The sequence below is a fragment of the Pseudorasbora parva genome, chromosome 15, assembly GCF_024679245.1.
Source record: "Pseudorasbora parva isolate DD20220531a chromosome 15, ASM2467924v1, whole genome shotgun sequence".
In the NCBI taxonomy this organism is placed as follows: Eukaryota; Metazoa; Chordata; class Actinopteri; order Cypriniformes; family Gobionidae; genus Pseudorasbora; species Pseudorasbora parva.
Window position 1 is genome coordinate 3659051 of NC_090186.1, and position 19302 is coordinate 3678352.

Below are 19302 nucleotides of genomic sequence, written 5' to 3' on the forward strand. Positions count from 1 at the left end.
ATGTATGCAATATTGTTTAATGAAAAAGGAAAAATACAAGCATATGGGTATGGAATGAAAGTAAATAATAAAAAAAATATTTTAATTTTTGGGCCTTATCACTTGATAACACTTTTTAACCGCACAAATTGTGTAAGTGAAAGTAAAAATAAACATATGCTTCCAAAACACAAAAGCATTGAATATCCTGCTGTTAAATCACATTTATAATTCATGTCGGCTCTGAGTCAGTTGTTGAGCAGTGTATTTCTTTTATATACAACTGGGTTAATGACAGAGAGTATGCTATTGATCCACACACACACACACACATACACACAGACACACACACACACACACACACACACACACACACACACACACACACACACACACACACGGGATTGATGGGATTACACAACAGTGGAGAGACAATCAGACTGGGACACTTTCCATTAGATTCAATCCATATCCGTCACCATTAACACCAGCTGAGACTTACACACATATTTCAGTTTAGTTACGATTGGAGGGTCTAGAGATGGACTGGGTTAGTCAAATTCTGTTTCAAAACCACAAACAAGAGCCTAATACGGTCAAAAATACAACTTTACTTTCTTCTTACTTTGACTGTTAAATATTTTCTTATGTAAAACAATTTGCATAGATGGTTGGAAAATATAGGCTCTGTTTTAAATAAGCCAAAGCACATTCACTAAATAAATGTAGACATATATTATGTAGATTTTATAGATGTTATGATAATAATTATGGCAGCAACTAACGATTATTTTGATATTTCAATTAATTGGATAAAATAAAATAAAATGTATTGACAAAACACACTATTCCACATCCTGCCCAATGCTGTCCTTCAAACACACGCCAGCAGAGTGCTATGAATATATCAACCCTTACAAAGATGAAACATGGTTTAAAGGGGGGGTGAAACACTCAGTTTCAGTCAATCTCATGTCTATCTTGAGTACCTATAGAGTAGTATTGCATCCTTCATATCTCCGAAAAGTCTTTAGTTTTATTATATTTATAAAATAAATATGGGTTGTACTGAGTCTTTCCGGAAAAAAACGAGCGCCTGGAGGCGTATCGAGTGGGCGGAGCTAAAGAATGACGAGCGCGAACAAAGCGGTGACGTCCTCAAGCGTGGAGAAACCCTTGCTATTGATCTCAGCTAATAGAGATAATGATACAGAATCTAATTCGGAGGCTGAAATAGAAACAGCAACAGCAGGACGTCCTTCTCTGTGGTATGGACTGTATTTAGTGGCCTGTCAACATTTGTCTTTACTCTCAGTTTATGAGGACATGATTCGGCTTATGGACTATTGTATGCGACCAAACCTTAGTAGCAAGCAAAACGGTTTTGCACGTCAGACTAGTGTAACGTTATACAGAGAACAACAATGAAGTCCGTTAGCGCATTTGAATGACGAAGCACGCGATCGTGTCGTTTACTGATGTTTACTCACGCGACCTCAGCTGACAGCACAGACATTTGAAGCAGTTTTACTCACCGGCTGCTTCCAAAGCAGGACCGAACCTTTATCGCAGTGTAACAGTGTAAAAAGCTCAGTATGCATGAAACAGCATTTCACCGCTCCTTTAACATCGAATAAAACAAACAAAGATAATATTAATAAATAATAACAGGGTTATTCAAAGGTAACCACAAATTAACAATAGTTTAAATATATGGTATTTGTGTGGTTATACAAATAATGATCAATACAGCAAAACCATGGTTTATATAGTAATAAAAACATGGTTCTATTATCTAATAGAACCATTTTTTTATTTTTATAAGGGTGCCCGCACGCACACACACACAATCTCTCTCTCTCTGTATCCTGTAGAAACGTCTTACATTTATATTCAATTACACGCTTTAACCCTTTACATGTTGAATTTTAAAACTAAAATTAGCTAAATTGTGCTGAATACTAAGTGTCTCTCTCTTGACTGCGTTCTGTCTGTTTGACGTGCATGCTTGCGCCGACGCTCGTTCTGTCAGAATGAGCTTTTCACGCTTATCTTTACAGATATGGATATAACTCTTCTTCTAGCCTGTCAAAGCGCATGACAGTGTGTTAGAGGCTAATGCATTCGCTTGAAGCTTAAAATAAAGATTTCTTATGTTTTGGGCACTTGGATTACGTACCTTTGCTGCATCAGCTCACTCTGTTTCCTCCACTATTTATAGATGCACATTTTGTCCATAAAGATGCGTTATTCAGTGCTGTTATTTAGCATTACTGACTCGACTAATCGATAATGAGAATCAATGGTTTTCATTATCAGAGAGTACCGATTTTATCAACTAGTTGTTGTAGCCCTAATAATAATAATTGTATAATAAATGATTAATGAAGAGATGATTTAGCATTAGTGATGAACACCTGCTGTTAACAAGCAGAATCACTAAAGTACAGAGAAACACAAGAACAACAACTGACTTTCAGCCACAGCCTTAGATGAAATCAACTGAAGATAAAAGACATTAAATCTCTCAAGAGGATGATTAAAAAACTCCGCAAACAGCATAACCAGCTTAATTTATTATTAATTAGACTGACTTTATTTCTTACATACATCTACAGAAATTCTTATTGAGAATGAACAGAGATTTAGATGTTGATTGAAAAAACGTCACCATTTAAAATGGTAAAAGTCACCGTTATGGTGATCAGTGTTTGCTTTAGTGTGACCCCTGAATTTTAGTAATTTATTCCTTTTCAGAGAAAATGTATGCATTCCCAAAGATAGATATTTATGATAAAGCAGATCAATTAAATGTTGTAATTGTAAATTTGTAACACTCAAATGAATGATTGGTTAATGACCGACTCAAAACTGTTTTTTTATTTTTTTACCTTAATTGAATTAAGGCGACCGGTTTCTTCAAATGAAATGATTTAGCTTAACTTGTTGGGTTTAAACGCGTAGTTTACTTCCATGTTCCGAACCCTTAAATGTGAAAAAGGTCCATTGGTTAGGGGGGCATCACAAAACACAAAATATTTTGCATACAATTTTGGCAACTGAATTTCTCTTTGCAGCCAAATTATACTGTACTGGCTGCTGCCCTTGTAATATTCTATAATGTATGACCTGAAGCATCTCTAGCTGCGTTTTTACACTGTCAATTCCAAGTTGAACAAAATAAATCAAAGATGGGATCTGTGCGTTATGCCTTGCAGTGTAAATGTAGGCTCTGTGAGCTACGACCAAACCATGTCTTCACATCAGGCTTGTGTTTGTACTCACCAGGTCTCGGTGCAGAACCCAGTTTGCGTGCAGGTAATGGATGCCGTCTAAGATTTGGTAAAGCAGCGACTTCACCATCCCCCTCGGTAGTTGCATGGGCTTCTTGTTGGCCTTTGAAGCTCGATGAAATTTTATGATGTGCTACAACATAAGAAAGGCAAAAAACTGAGTGTGTGGCTGTAAGTGAATAGGCATGAGCTCTTATATTTGATCACAAGAAATCGTTTTCCTCTAGCGATTCTGCTGCCAAGGTCACACACACTACCATATCAAGATCAGTAATGTTTACCAGTAACACCTGCAAACTCTCCTCCTCCACCTCTCATCTCTCTCATTACTGATGACTTTGCAGCCTCTTTCACTGATCAGGTGAGAACCATCAGTTCAATCAATATGCAGATACAATGCCACCCAGGAGAGAGGATGGCCTGCATGTCTAATGAGTGTCAAGGTCAAAAAGACTCTTAAAATACCATTGCCCAGTTTACTAAATACAATTGATATGAGATTTAAGAATTTAAAAAAAAATATTGTAAAATAAGAGGGATTATACAAAATGCATGTTATTTTTTATTTAGTACTGTCCTGAAGATATTTGACATAAAAGATGCTTACATAATAGTCCTCAAATATCTGAATTTATAAAAATGACCCGTTCAAAAGTTTATGAACTCTTGATTCTTAATACTGTGTGTCAATCCCTGATGATCCACAGCTGTGTGTGTGTGTGTGTGTGTGTGTGTGTGTGTGTTTTGTGATGGTTGGGTTGTTTGGGACGATCAGTTAAACTGACCAACGTTATTCAGAAAAATCCTCAAAATCTTCAGGTTTTTAGCATTTACTGCATATTTGAGCTCTTTCCAGCAGTGAGTGTGTGATTCTGACTATTGAAAAAGGCTCACACATTCACTGACGCTCCAGAAGGAAACACAACGCAATAAGAGCCGGGGTGAAAACTTGTACTTGAAATAGTAAAAAGTAAATTGTGCTTGATTTGTCTTCCGGGAAACGTGAGTATCTTCTGTTGTTTCTGAAGAGCAGTACTACATGGGAAGTGATTTTTAAACAAAATAAGAAAAATCTGAACCTCTTCATCCTTTCATAAGTTTTCATCCCCAGCTCTTATTGCGTTGTGTTTCCTTCTGGAGCGTCAGTAAATGTTTGGACCCTTTTTAATAGCTGTGTTTGAGTCCCTCAATCATCCTCAGATGTCAGAATCACACAATCACTGCTGAAAAGGATTCAAATATGCTGCAAAAGATACTGGAAAATTAAAGATTTTGAGTTTTTTTCTGAAGAAAGTTGGTCAGTTTAACTGATTAGGAACATGAGACTCAAGAACAACCATCACAAAACACACACACAAGCCGTGGATCATCAGGGAACGACACAGTGTTAAGAATTAAGGGTTCATAAACTTTTGAAAGGGTCATTTGTATAAATTCAGATATTTGTGGACTATATGTAAAGATCTTTTATGTAAAATATCTAATTCAGGATAAAATAAAAATGCATTTTGTATAAATCACTCCTATTTTGCTAAAATGATTCACATTTTCACAGATTACGCAAGGGGTGTGTAAACTCTTGAGCAAGACTTATTGTAGGTGTCATTTATCATATGAAAGTTTTTGTGACTTATTTCCTCAAAGATCTTAAGTATTTTAGATATAAATAATTAGTAAAATGTTCAGTAGCTTCCTAAGCTGATTTCTCAAAGGAATATTTAAAACCAAAATATGAAAACTTCCTCAAACTGTCATCATTTACTCACTCTCATGACTTTTGAAACTCATATGATTTCCTTTCTTCTGTGGAACACAAAAGGAGTTTGTTATAGCAGAATGTCCAAGTTGCTCTTTTCCTAAAACAATTACCTGAATTGTAACTACGGCTATTGGGCTAGATGTTCAATGCAAAATGTTGTGTAAATACCTGAAAACTTAAGTTAAGTTCACGCAAAGCTATCGTCTGAATTCAGATTTTCTTGAATTTAATTTTCAAGTATGGACTTGTTTTGTGATGCTTTTTGAACCCCAGTCCCAATCCACTTACATTGTATGGAAGAACACATCTCAGACATTCTGCTAAACATCTGCTGTTGTGTTTAGAAGAAAGAAGAAAAGAAAGAAAGTCAAACAAATCTCAACCTGAAACGAAATGGGTGGTGAAAAAGAAATTGGTCAGTAAGATAAAAACTAATGTGTAACTATCAACATTTTTTAAAAGTCTTACAGTACAAAAAGTGCAGAATTACTTGTGTTAGAGAGCAGTTTATACTCACCCACAGGTCGTGCTCAGCATAGTCAAAGAGGAGCCAGACTTTACGATCACTGTGAGAAAGAAATACTTTCTGCAGGGCGATGACATTTGGATGCTTCAGCTCTCTCAGTAACTGCAGACAGAGATAAACATTGATTGATTGTTCATTACCCGCGTTTATTCTCCAAGCATATTTGGGTTGCACTTTATTTTACAATGTCCTTGTTACAGTGTAATTACTAATTATACAGGATTTAAGTACTGCGTAATATTAATAAACAACATAATTACGGTTAGGGTGTGGTGTTGGGTTGGTTGCTTGTAATTATGCATAATTTACTTTTATTACTATAGTAAGTACATGTAAGATGTGTAACAGAGAGACTGTACCCCATCATTGATATAAATACATGTAGAGGATCCCATGGACGAGTCTGGGTTTGGCGGTTGCCAGGAGAACGGGACTTGCCTGACTGCATTGTGCCAAGTGTAAAGTTTTGTGGAGGGGGGATTATGGGGTGGGGGTTGTTTTTCAGGGGTTGGGCTTGGCCCCCTAGTTCCAGTGAAAGGAACTTTTAATGCTTCAGCATACCAAGACATTTTGGACAATTTCATACTCCCAAATTTGTGGAAAAAGTTTGGGGACGGCCTCTTCCTGTCCCAACATGGCTGCGCTCCAGTGCGCAAAGCGTTGGGCCATAAAGACATGGATAAGGAGTTTAGTGTGGAGGAACTTGACTGGCCTGTACAGAGTCCTGAGCTCAACCCGATAGAACAGCTTTGGGATGAATTAGAGCGGAGACTGAGAGCCAGGCCTTCTCGTCCAACATCAGTGCCTGACCTCACAAATGAGCTTCTAGAAGAATGGGCAAAAATCCCCATAAACACACTCCTAAACCTTGAGGAAAACCTTCCCAGAAGAGCTGAAGCTGTTATAGCTGCAAAGGGCCAACTCCATATTAAACCCTACAGATTAACAATGGGATGGCATTAAAGTTCATGTGCAAGGGAGGCGTCCCAAAACTTTTGGGAATGTAGTTTATTACCTATATTAGACAAACTTCAACTCCTGTTTCCTTTCACCGATGTTACTATTGTTTTGCCTTTCCAAAAAAGTAAAAAGGTTGGATGATTAGAGAGAAAGAGCGAGAGAGAGATCCTATTAGTTCGATGGTAACTTAATAAGTCCAAACAGGTATTTAAACAGTACGGGATCTGTATTTAAGCACATACTAGACAAAGAACCACTCCGACTTAAACGATTTAAACTTGACTCAATGAACAAATGGTGTGCGAGCAGAGCAACAACAATGCTCAGTGCCTTGACTCATAATGTGGCCATCTGAGACCTCTACACCCATGGCGCTGAAACACCAACAACAATGTTGTTATGCGTTTGTTTTCAATCTCAGGAAGGACCTGGGCCGATTGTGCTGCAACTGAGTCAATTCTATTTTAAAGTATTTTGAGCAACTTGGCATGCAGAGTTGTAGTAAAGCGAACAAACAAGTTTTATTTTTCAGTTTAGTTCTCATGTCTGAGGTTTAGACCTGGCATGTTGTTTTGGATATTAATGCCAACCGAAAAAATAAATAAATGCTATTATTATTGCTCATATTTCTGTAAGTACTTAATGATTAAAGTTATATGCAACTAAGGCCATAAATGAATCACCCATTTCACAATATAGCAATCGCACAGCAATACCCTAGCAACTAAACACCTAATCATGACACTTCACATTTTCTTCAGATAGTGCAAAAAATCTGTGACTGAAAATACAGCAGTGTCAAAATGAGATACATTTCCAATGTATTTGTTTTTAATTAAACATTTTGTACTTTTAGGGGATGGTACTTGTATGCTGTAGTTGTCATTCATTTATTAACTTTTTGAGCATAGATCTAAAAAAAAAAATTCGAACAAATCTTGAATTTCTGAAAATCTTGACGTTTATTGTTAGGAAAAATGCACAAAAATACTATTTTAAATTCTTATTAGGGCTCGAGCACCAACAGCCGTGGATCATCGGGGAACAACGACACACACACACCCACACGTTGTTTTTCCATGTTTTATGGGGACATTCCATCGGCGTAATGGTTTTTATACTGTATAAACTGTATATGTTATCCCCCTAAACGTAGGGTTTATCAGGCCACTCACACACACACACACACACACACTCACACACACACAGCCGTGGATCCTCAGGGAACGACACATACAGGATTAAGAATTAAGGGTTCATAAAGTTTTGAACGGGTCATTTTTTATAAATTCAGCTGTGTTTTTGTAAAATAACTTATTCAGGACAGTGCTAAATCAAATAAAAAAATACCATGCATATTTTTTTAAATTATTTACAGATTCTGCAAGGAGTGTGTAAACTTTTGAGCAAGACTGTACATTATGGCAGAGATAAACCATACAGTATCGTGAATATTTCAGTTTTCAAAAGCTGAATGAAGAATCGCCCATACAGAGGATCTCAGCGTGTTTGTCTTTAGTCTGTAAAAGTGCTGGGCTGTTCAACAGGAGGCTGCCTAACCTGTTTCATGGTCAGATTGTTCAAATATAACCACACCTTAAAAGGCATATGCTCACAATCCAGTCATTTCAGAGGAAACTAACCGAGACAACGAAAAAGACAATCAGTGGCGCTTACGTATATATTGCAAAGCAGATCACACGCAATAGAAAATGTCAAGCACTGCCCCTGGCCCTGCATTCAAATGTTTGCGTGACAAAGGCTAAACAGAGCATTTACCGCAGAGCATAAAGAGAAAAACATACCAAAAAACACGATTAACTGGTAGAAATGTGTCAAGAGTACAGATTTTGGACGTGGTTAAACTCATGTGACGTTGCTGTGCTGTACGATCACAAAAGCTTATCGTTCGCATGTGTTTTTTAGCATTGCGCTTTAAAAACAGTTGATTTTAAAACATTAAAGCACAATAAGCAGGGAAAGAGAACTCATTTCAGTATGTTAGCGCTCTCTGAGAGACATTAGACATGAAGCCGCTGCTCATAGAGCGCCTGAGAACTGACTTTTTTAACAACTAATTGGGCTTGAGCGGTTAAATACACACACCTATGTGTCAAAGTGACGTGTATTTGCAAGCAAACAGAGTCATTTATGTCTGAAATGAACGTACGTTAACAGTTGAGAATGAAAATGTACGACGAGTATATTAGATCTGTGAAGTTGCTCTTAAAGCAGCACTAGGTAACTTTTCAAGCTTCATAATATATTTTCAAGACTCTTGTGATGATACATCGACTTACAATAGGCTGAACGACACGTCTGCCATAGCCTGATGGGGTCTGTATCGTTTTTAATCGTACTTTTAAACTTCGGGTTTCGGGTAGTAACCCGAGAACAAAAAGAACTACAAAATTCGACTGCTTTACGGCATATACGTCACTTCCACCAACACACACACTTCCTTACATTCAGACGTGCGAGCCCAACTTTGTTCGTCGGATAATATAGTCATGTCCGAATCAGCAGAGACAAATAAGAAAGAAAAGGTTTTGTTGGAGGAAAGCAATAAGCGGAAACGATAAAGTGAACGGATTAAAGGCAGGATGAGGATCAACATGTGACCAGCGTTTGCTCGTCGGCGTGAGCTGAAGGAGGCGTGCCGGACCGATGCTGTCATGCTTGTTACGGTGATTACCGACCACTCAAACATTGAACTGAAGTATCATATAGATTCTGTAAAACGCTAACCAATAGACTACTATAATGACGCTGGCTTGTAAACGTGAGCATCGCGATTATTTGGCGTTTGAAAAAAATAAAACCCATGAAATTATATTCATATGACATGCTGAAACATATGGCAGTGACTGTACCTGGGATGAAGACATTTCACACGCGCCGCCAGAAGCACACCTGCATGTGAACTCCTCCTGCAGTGTTCAGGGGAACTGTTAGTGCTGCACCGACCCGCGGGACGCTTTTATGAAGTTATTTGGCCCGCCCCGCACCACTGTATATATTTTTACAACCCGCCGCGCACCCGCGACCATTAAATAGACATACGGGGTCCGCGGGTTATGAGACGACCCGCGCATCACTAGTTCAGGGCTATCAGGGCTGTCATGTCAACAAATGCACGCGCGATGGCGTCCCCTGTTGTAGGATGACAGAGCTTACGACAGTAGTAGAGGACATTATTTTTTCCCAACTGTAGGGGGACCCCGAGAGCAAAAGTTACCCAGTGCTGCTTTAAAGTGTACAAATTTCCATGCTTTCATTATTAATGTTAATCAAATAACAAAGAGAGAAAATCTCTCACAGCTTTTTAAAAAGAAATGTACAGTTGGGAAAGTTGCAGCATGTAGTAAACCCAGATTGTATATTTTAAACAATTAAAGAAAATTTGATTTCTTATTATTTGACCTCTTTAATGTCGAAAAGGTTTACATTGGAGTTCCACAGGGCTCTGTATTCGGTCCCAAGCAATTGTCCAAATGACACCACACATTCATCATTCATTACCACCGCTCATACCCTACTCCTGTTTACTTCTATGACCACAGCATAGACAGCTCTTAACCTGCCTTTCTTATACCTTGATGGCAACTTATAATGCTTATCATTGAAAAGTCTTAGGTTATCTTCTCAACCAACATAATTTCTTTTGAAGATCAAATAGTGATTGAATTCCCCTGTGAGTAAAACCCATCCCGCTGCTTTACTTCAGCTCAACTCATACTAACGGTTGACTCACCATCCACATTCAAACTGGACTGACACACCAGACACACCTCTGCAAAATTCACCAACTCTGTGTTTCAGTCACTTTGGTACAAAGGATAGGCAAAGAAGATCAATACATTTTAGCAAGCAGTTCTGAACATAAATAAAAAGTGTAATTAATACATGAGCTAGGCATTAAAGTGACAGTTCACCCAAAAATGAGCGTGTGATGTTTATCTGCTGACCCCCAGGGCATCCAAGATGTAGGTGTGTCTGTTTCTTCAGTAGAAGATTTTTGAAGTATGTGTGTTATTTTTTTTCCCTCATATCAGATGAATCTCATCTAGTATTCCCATCGAAGAAGATAGATACAGTATGAGATGCCTCATTACTGCTGGATCAGTCTAATGAGGAATCTATATAAATATACAGGTCCTACTCAAAAAATTTGCATATATGATAAAAGTTCATTATTTTCCATAATGTAATGATAAAAATTAAACTTTCATATATTTTAGATTAATTGCACACCAACTGAAATATTTCAGGTCTTTTATTGTTTTAATACTGATGATTTTGGCATACAGCTCATGAAACCCCAAATTCCAAAAAATTAGCATATTTAGTCCGACAAATTAAAGAAAAGTGTTTTTAATACAAAAAAAGTCAACCTTCAAATAATTATGTTCAGTTCTGCACTCAATACTTGGTGGGGAATCCTTTTGCAGAAATGACTGCTTCAGTGCGGCGTGGCGTGGAGGCGATCAGCCTGTGGCACTGCTGAGGTGTTCTGGAGGCCCAGGATGCGTCGATAGCGGCCTTAAGCTCATCCAGAGGGTTGGGTCTCGCGTCTCTCAACTTTCTCTTCACAATATCCCACAGATTCTCTATGGGGTTCAGTTCAGGTCAGGAGAGTTGAGCACAGTAATACCATGGTCAGTAAACCATTTACCAGTGGTTTTGGCACTGTGAGCAGGTGCCAGGTCGTGCTGAAAAACCAAATCTTCATCTCCATAAAGCTTTTCAGCAGATGGAAGCATGAAGTGCTCCAAAATCTCCTGATAACGAGCTGCATGGACCCTGCCCTTGATAAAACACAGTGGACCAACACCAGCAGCTGACATGGCACTCCAGACCATCACTGACTGTGGGTTCTTGACACTGGACTTCAGGCATTTGGGCATTTCCTTCTCCCCAGTCTTCCTCCAGACTCTGGCACCTTGATTTCTGAATGACATGCAAAATTTGCTTTCATCCGGAAAAAGTACTTTGGACCACTGAGCAACAGTCCAGTGCTGCTTCTCTGTAGCCCAAAGTGTCTTGACCTGGGGAATGCGGCACCTGTAGCCCATTTCCTGCTCACGCCTGTGCACGGCGGCTCTGGATGTTTCTCCTCCAGACTCAGTCCACTGCTTCCGCAGGTCCCCCAAGGTCTGGAGTCGGTCCTTCTCCTCAATCTTCCTCAGGGTCCGCTCACCTCTTCTCGTTGTGCAGCGTTTTTTGCCACACTTTTTCCTTCCCACAGACTTCCCACTGAGGTCCCTTGATACAGCACTCTGGGAACAGCCTATTCGTTCAGAAATGTCTTTCTGTGTCTTACCCTCTCGCTTGAGGGTGTCAATGATGGCCTTCTGGACAGCAGTCAGGTCGGCAGTCTTACCCATGATTGCGGTTTTGAGTAATGAACCAGGCTGGGAGTTTTTAAAAGCCTCAGGAATCTTTTGCAGGTGTTTAGAGTTAATTAGTTGATACAGATGATTAGGTTAATAGCTCGTTTAGAGAACCTTTTCATGATATGCTAATTCTTTGAGAATTTTGGCTTTTCATGAGCTGTATGCCAAAATCATCAGTATTAAAACAATAAAAGACCTGAAATATTTCATTTGGTGTGCAATGAATCTAAAAAATATGAAAGTTTAATTTTTATCATTACATTATGGAAAATAATAAACTTTTATCACAATATGCTAATTTTTGAGAAGGACCTGTATCACGCCAGGTTTTTGATCTTACTCTACAGAAGCAATGGCGTGGGGAATACTAGATGAGATTCATCTGATATGAGATAATAAAAACACAAATACTGTTGTGTTTCTCGCAGAAAGCGATGGTTTCGTGTCTTAAGACATCAGTGTGTCGTCACAAGCCACAGGGTTTAATATGGATTCGTATGTGTGTGTGTTTTTTACTCTCATAGAAATACACCCCATTGACATGCATTATACGAGCAACGGTTGAGTTAAAAATCTTCATTTGTGTTCTCCTGAAGAAACAAACACACCTACATCTCGGACGCCCTGGGGGTCAGCAGATAAACATCACACGCTCATTTTTGGGTGAACTATCCCTTTAAGCGTGATTACACAAACATAACACACAAAACAATAACTAAGTACTATGAGTACAGTCTGACAGGCCTCTTTTTTTCAAGTGGAAAAACCTGACAGCCCAGTTTTGACCTTGAGTAATTCATATGATAATACAGACACTGTGATTGTAGGGGAGAATGGTTGATTTGTGCCACTCAATTAATTAATTTAGAATATATGACAAAACAGCCTGAACCGATACAGAGATAGCCCTTCCTACCACAAAAATTAGCAACACTGCTATTTGCACTAACAACAAACCTTCAAAGTTTAAAGGTGAAATGAAGTACTTAAAAGCCAATTCATTTTATCTCAACTTAATGTTTATATTGCTTTTCATAGCGCACATTGCAAATCAGCTTAGTGCCTAACAACCAGGGGTTAAATTTGGATGTTTGAAGAGTGGGACAAATCAAAAGTTTACACAAATGCCCTAGACAAAACTAAACACCAACCTCCGAAGGTTATTTTCCCAGGTGGCAAGCAAAAGGCTTTACTTTTTCAGCTGGGCATGTGTTTTAAGGTAAAGGTAATAAGCTAAATGTATATATATTTTCGAAAGTTGCATTTTAAACATTGATTCATACACTGTAAAAAAAATATTGTTGGTTTAACTTAAAAAAGTAAGTAACCTGGTTGCCTTAAAATGTTGAGTGTATTGAAATTAAAATGTTTTGTTGAAACAATGAAGGAAATTGGTTCAATAAATAGAAACTAAAAAAAATATTGTATCTGTTATCTAATAAATCCTGAAAATAGCACAATTTGGGATGGCTCACTGCGTTATCACAAATAAAACACACACACACAATTACCCAATATGCTTACAAAATGTTTTAATAATAACTGAATAAAGGTTGTCGATTCTCAAAAATGTTCATTGTATTAACTAATTTTTTTTATTTAAATGAACTTTTAAGGCAGCCAGGTAACTTATTTTAAAATATTTTTTGCATTGTAGTGCTGCACACTTGCTGTGTTCAGATGTTAACATATTAATGTATACACATGTTTAGTTCGTTTTTAAAAACTGAGGGGTGAAAAAAAATGTACAAAGTAAAGTAGTAGTTAAAAAAATAACTTACAGCAATTTCCCTGCAGGCAGACATGGAAATACCCGTGCCTTCAATCTGTTTCAGTGCATACTCCTTCTCATCCTTCCTGTAAAAACACAAACCAACATTACTAGAGGTGAGGAAAGACATCTATGCTCATACAGTAAACATACTATCACAAGACTTCTGTCACAACATTAAATTATTCATAAACTCTAAAATATTATTCATGGTACATCATTAAAATTATATTTAACAAAATTACAAATTATCAATCAAATACAGATCAAGCTATATATTTGACAAAAAAATACTTTGGTTTTTAACTAAAAAAACAACAACAACAACAGATACACTTCTCAAAACTGAGATAAAATTGTTGTATGGACACTTGACCATGGCTACATGAAATATCATTATCCTAAATATGTATGGAATAATTGAGACGGGCTGTTAAATTATTAGAAAATTAATGCAGCCACCTTGGGTGTGTATTATTTTTCAATATTTTAACAGCAGAGTGAATTATTCCTTACATATCTGGGACAATATCTTGAAGACTTCAACATTCAACATACAAAACAATGATAAATTAAATGATTATTTATTAATTGTAACAATAACAATTTTATTTGCTGTTTTTGTTGTGCTACTACTAACACAACAGCAAATAAAATTGCCACCAAAAAAACGAAGTAATTCCATAATTTATTAATCCGGCAATCTGGAAATCAGTCTTTCTGAGTAGAAATACTAAATCAAGAATAAAGTACTTTTTTAGTTACTACACCACTTGTCTAAGTGAACTATACTAGGCATTTGTCAGTACAACATACTATTCCTATTTCACTTTACTTAGTTTTTTAAGGCAATTGTTTTGCATGCTTTCTGATAAATCGATTGTACATTGTACTACTTGGGTCACTGTATGTGTGTGTGTGTGTTTTAGATGCCGTGAATTATTTAAATTTAGACATTTTTTTTTTTTAAATCTTTCTGCCTTCTCATTGTTTTTCCCTCAATATCTGGTGATGGATGGCATCCTGTGTGCTTGAGCGCAGTGTCAACGGGAAGTGCAATGCTGATTCAGATGAAGTAGTTCTGTATTGTCAATAATAATAATAATAATAATAATATTGAATGTGAATTGTGTCATTTCTGTGCCAATCCATTACCAAGCAGAATAACAAATATAATGACTTTTGTCTGCCCATCTACCAGTAGTGAGACAAACAGATCAATAGTCTCGCCACAAACTCACATTATTGCTTGAGCCAGTGTTCTTGTGTCTGACTTTATTCTGGCATTACATCGCTTACATAACATCCTTATGATACCAATATACATTTATCCCATTATCAAAAGTCTTTCTAGAAACTAAAATAAAAACATTTTCTTATACGTGAAGTATGCTAAAATGATTGTTTCCAAATAAAAGGCACTCTTACTTGTAGTTAGAAATTAGTAGTATATTACTTTTTTTATTTTTTTGTGAACAAGTACCAAAACAGCCATGATACAAACTTAAGTTGTGGTCACATTTAACATTGTTCTGCATTTTCACATCTCCACAAGAATTTCACATTAAAGGGGTCCTATAGCATACTTGAAATGGCACTTTATACAATAGACTGCGTTAAAGAAAACAGCTTTACAGTATTAAATTTAACACAAACAGTCATTCAGTCATGGAAAGGACTATGCACTTTCTGTTGCTAAATAGTTTAGAAATGAAAAACTGCTATACTGTGAACCTTTAAAACATGTACATACAAAATAGAGATTAGTGATATAAATTACACTGTATTAATTAAATAAAAAATTATAATATCTGCTGATGAAGAGAGAACAGGGATAGTTTAGTTTAATTACGGTTATAATATCTGCCGATGAAGAGAGAACAGGGATAGTTTAGTTTAATTACGGTTATAATATCTGCCGATGAAGAGAGAACGGGGATAGTTTAGTTTAATTACGGTTATAATATCTGCCGATGAAGAGAGAACAGGGATAGTTTAGTTTAATTACGGTTATAATATCTGCTGATGAAGAGAGAACAGGGATAGTTTAGTTTAATTACGGTTATAATATCTGCTGATGAAGAGAGAACAGGGATAGTTTAGTTTAATTACGGTTATAATATCTGCTGATGAAGAGAGAACAGGGATAGTTTAGTTTAATTACGGTTATAATATCTGCTGATGAAGAGAGAACAGGGATAGTTTAGTTTAATTACGGTTGTAATATCTGCTGATGAAGAGAGAACGGGGATAGTTTAGTTTAATTACGGTTATAATATCTGCTGATGAAGAGAGAACAGGGATAGTTTAGTTTAATTACGGTTATAATATCTGCAGATGAAGAGAGAACGGGGATAGTTTAGTTTAATTACGGTTATAATATCTGCAGATGAAGAGAGAACAGGGATAGTTTAGTTTAATTACGGTTATAATATCTGCTGATGAAGAGAGAACAGGGATAGTTTAGTTTAATTACGGTTATAATATCTGCTGATGAAGAGAGAACAGGGATAGTTTAGTTTAATTACGGTTATAATATCTGCAGATGAAGAGAGAACAGGGATAGTTTAGTTTAATTACGGTTATAATATCTGCTGATGAAGAGAGAACAGGGATAGTTTAGTTTAATTACGGTTATAATATCTGCTGATGAAGAGAGAACAGGGATAGTTTAGTTTAATTACGGTTATAATATCTGCTGATGAAGAGAGAACAGGGATAGTTTAGTTTAATTACGGTTATAATATCTGCCGATGAAGAGAGAACAGGGATAGTTTAGTTTAATTACGGTTATAATATCTGCTGATGAAGAGAACATGGATAGTTTAGTTTAATTACGGTTATAATATCAGCTGATGAAGAGAGAACAGGGATAGTTTAGTTTAATTATGGTTATAATATCTGCTGATGAAGAGAGAACAGGGATAGTTTAGTTTAGTTACGGTTATAATATCTGCCGATGAAGAGAGAACAGGGATAGTTTAGTTTAATTACGGTTATAATATCTGCTGATGAAGAGAGAACAGGGATAGTTTAGTTTAATTACGGTTATAATATCTGCTGATGAAGAGAGAACAGGGATAGTTTAGTTTAATTACGGTTATAATATCTGCCGATTAAAAGAGAACAGGGATAGTTTAGTTTAATTACGCTTATAATATCTGCTGATGAAGAGAGAACAGGGATAGTTTAGTTTAATTACGGTTATAATATCTGCCGATTAAAAGAGAACAGGGATAGTTTAGTTTAATTACGGTTATAATATCTGCCGATGAAAAGAGAACAGGGATAGTTTAGTTTAATTACGGTTATAATATCTGCCGATGAAGAGAGAACAGGGATAGTTTAGTTTAATTACGGTTATAATATCAGCTGATGAAGAGAGAACAGGGATAGTTTAGTTTAATTACGGTTATAATATCTGCAGATGAAGAGAGAGAACAGGGATAGTTTAGTTTAATTACGGTAATAATATCTGCTGATGAAGAGAGAACAGGGATAGTTTAGTTTAATTACGGTTATAATATCTGCTGATGAAGAGAGAACAGGGATAGTTTAGTTTAATTACGGTTATAATATCTGCAGATGAAGAGAGAGAACAGGGATAGTTTAGTTTAATTACGGTTATAATATCTGCTGATGAAGAGAGAACAGGGATAGTTTAGTTTAATTACGGTTATAATATCAGCTGATGAAGAGAGAACAGGGATAGTTTAGTTTAATTACGGTTATAATATCTGCAGATGAAGAGAGAACAGGGATAGTTTAGTTTAATTACGGTAATAATATCTGCTGATGAAGAGAGAACAGGGATAGTTTAGTTTAATTACGGTTATAATATCTGCTGATGAAGAGAGAACAGGGATAGTTTAGTTTAATTACGGTTATAATATCTGCAGATGAAGAGAGAGAACAGGGATAGTTTAGTTTAATTACGGTTATAATATCTGCTGATGAAGAGAGAACAGGGATAGTTTAGTTTAATTACGGTTATAATATCAGCTGATGAAGAGAGAACAGGGATAGTTTAGTTTAATTACGGTTATAATATCTGCAGATGAAGAGAGAACAGGGATAGTTTAGTTTAATTACGGTAATAATATCTGCTGATGAAGAGAGAACAGGGATAGTTTAGTTTAATTACGGTTATAATATCAGCTGATGAAGAGAGAACAGGGATAGTTTAGTTTAATTACGGTAATAATATCTGCTGATGAAGAGAGAACAGGGATAGTTTAGTTTAATTACGGTAATAATATCTGCTGATGGAGAGAGAACAGGGATAGTTTAGTTTAATTATGGTTATAATATCTGCTGATGGAGAGAGAACAGTGATAGTTTAGTTATAATATCTGCCGATGAAGAGAGAACAGGGATAGTTTAGTTTAATTATGGTTATAATATCTGCCGATGAAGAGAGAACAGGGATAGTTTAGTTTAATTACGGTAATAATATCTGCCGATGAAGAGAGAACAGGGATAGTTTAGTTTAATTATGGTTATAATATCTGCTGATGAAGAGAGAACAGGGATAGTTTAGTTTAATTATGGTTATAATATCTGCCGATGAAGAGAGAACAGGGATAGTTTAGTTTAATTACGGTTATAATATCTGCTGATGAAGAGAGAACAGGGATAGTTTAGTTTAATTACGGTTATAATAACTGCTGATGAAGAGAGAACAAGGATAGTTTAGTTTAATTACGGTTATAACCGATGTCGTCATCGCTTTATGCTATTGCATTTGTGTTCGTACTGTATCAATAAATGTGAAAGACGGATGACAGCTTGAGCGACTCCTAAATGTGCTCGATTACAGCAACTCTTCCTCTACTCCACATGTTCCCGGGGGCGGAAACATGCAAATGTTATGCAAATGTCAGGGTTAGTGATGTCACTAACTAGTTGTAGTCCTGACCAGCTGTTTGTTGTAGTTCTTAAAGAGAGATTTTGGTAGAAAAAAAGATCTCCCTTTGCTTTAAGCTTAGAGCGTCATAACTTTGCAGATGTTGTTTCTGCTCAAACAGTGAGACTACACACTCACTAAAGTTAAACTAATGAAATCATAATTAAACACACCTTTAAGGTGAAAAATGTCCCCATGCAGATTTGACAACCATGCTGACCAACAGAGAGCAGCTGTGTTTGAAAGTGGCTACGCTGACACTAGACATTTTTTGACCACACCTTCAGAAATCATAAAAAGAGATCACAATCATCCTTACTGAGACCAGTTACTAAGTAAACAATCACCGTTCACCATCAAAAAAAGCCATTTCAATAAAGCACATTCAGCTCACAAGTCTCTAGTATTCATTTCTTTTGCATTGTTTTTCCCTCCTGCAGTTCACATATCATAATTTATTTGCATACATATTTGGAGAGCTACTCACATATAAAACAAAACTCCTGTGCGAAGATCGATGATGTCACAATCAAGATCCAGCCAATCCAGACACAACATATCTCGCATTGCACCTCGTTATGTAATCAAATGCAAGACTTCAGAAGAGTGTGTCGTTTTTAAACCACATAATGTAATGCCAAGGTTGTCTGCCAAAGCGGCTAGACTTGTTCAGTTTATGTCATTAAAATGAGCTAAAACAAGCCACACAATT

General features: G+C 36.6%; 1 protein-coding gene across 5 annotated transcripts in view; it reads right to left on the minus strand.

Moving 5' to 3' along the window:
- Positions 1-19302, minus strand: part of cdk19 (cyclin dependent kinase 19) — a 45482-nt gene that overhangs the window by 21815 nt on the left and 4365 nt on the right. For 4 of the 5 annotated variants that reach the window (XM_067416758.1, XM_067416754.1, XM_067416757.1 and 1 more), the window contains exons 2-4: positions 13695-13770; positions 5549-5659; positions 3265-3405 (exon numbers count right to left, since the gene is read on the minus strand). In XM_067416758.1, the coding sequence (XP_067272859.1) occupies positions 3265-3405; positions 5549-5659; positions 13695-13718 (276 nt within the window). In that variant the 5' untranslated portion in view covers positions 13719-13770. Of the gene's footprint in view, positions 1-3264; positions 3406-5548; positions 5660-13694; positions 13771-19077; positions 19097-19302 lie in introns of those variants that run through there. The other variant, XM_067416755.1, reaches the window with a different exon arrangement.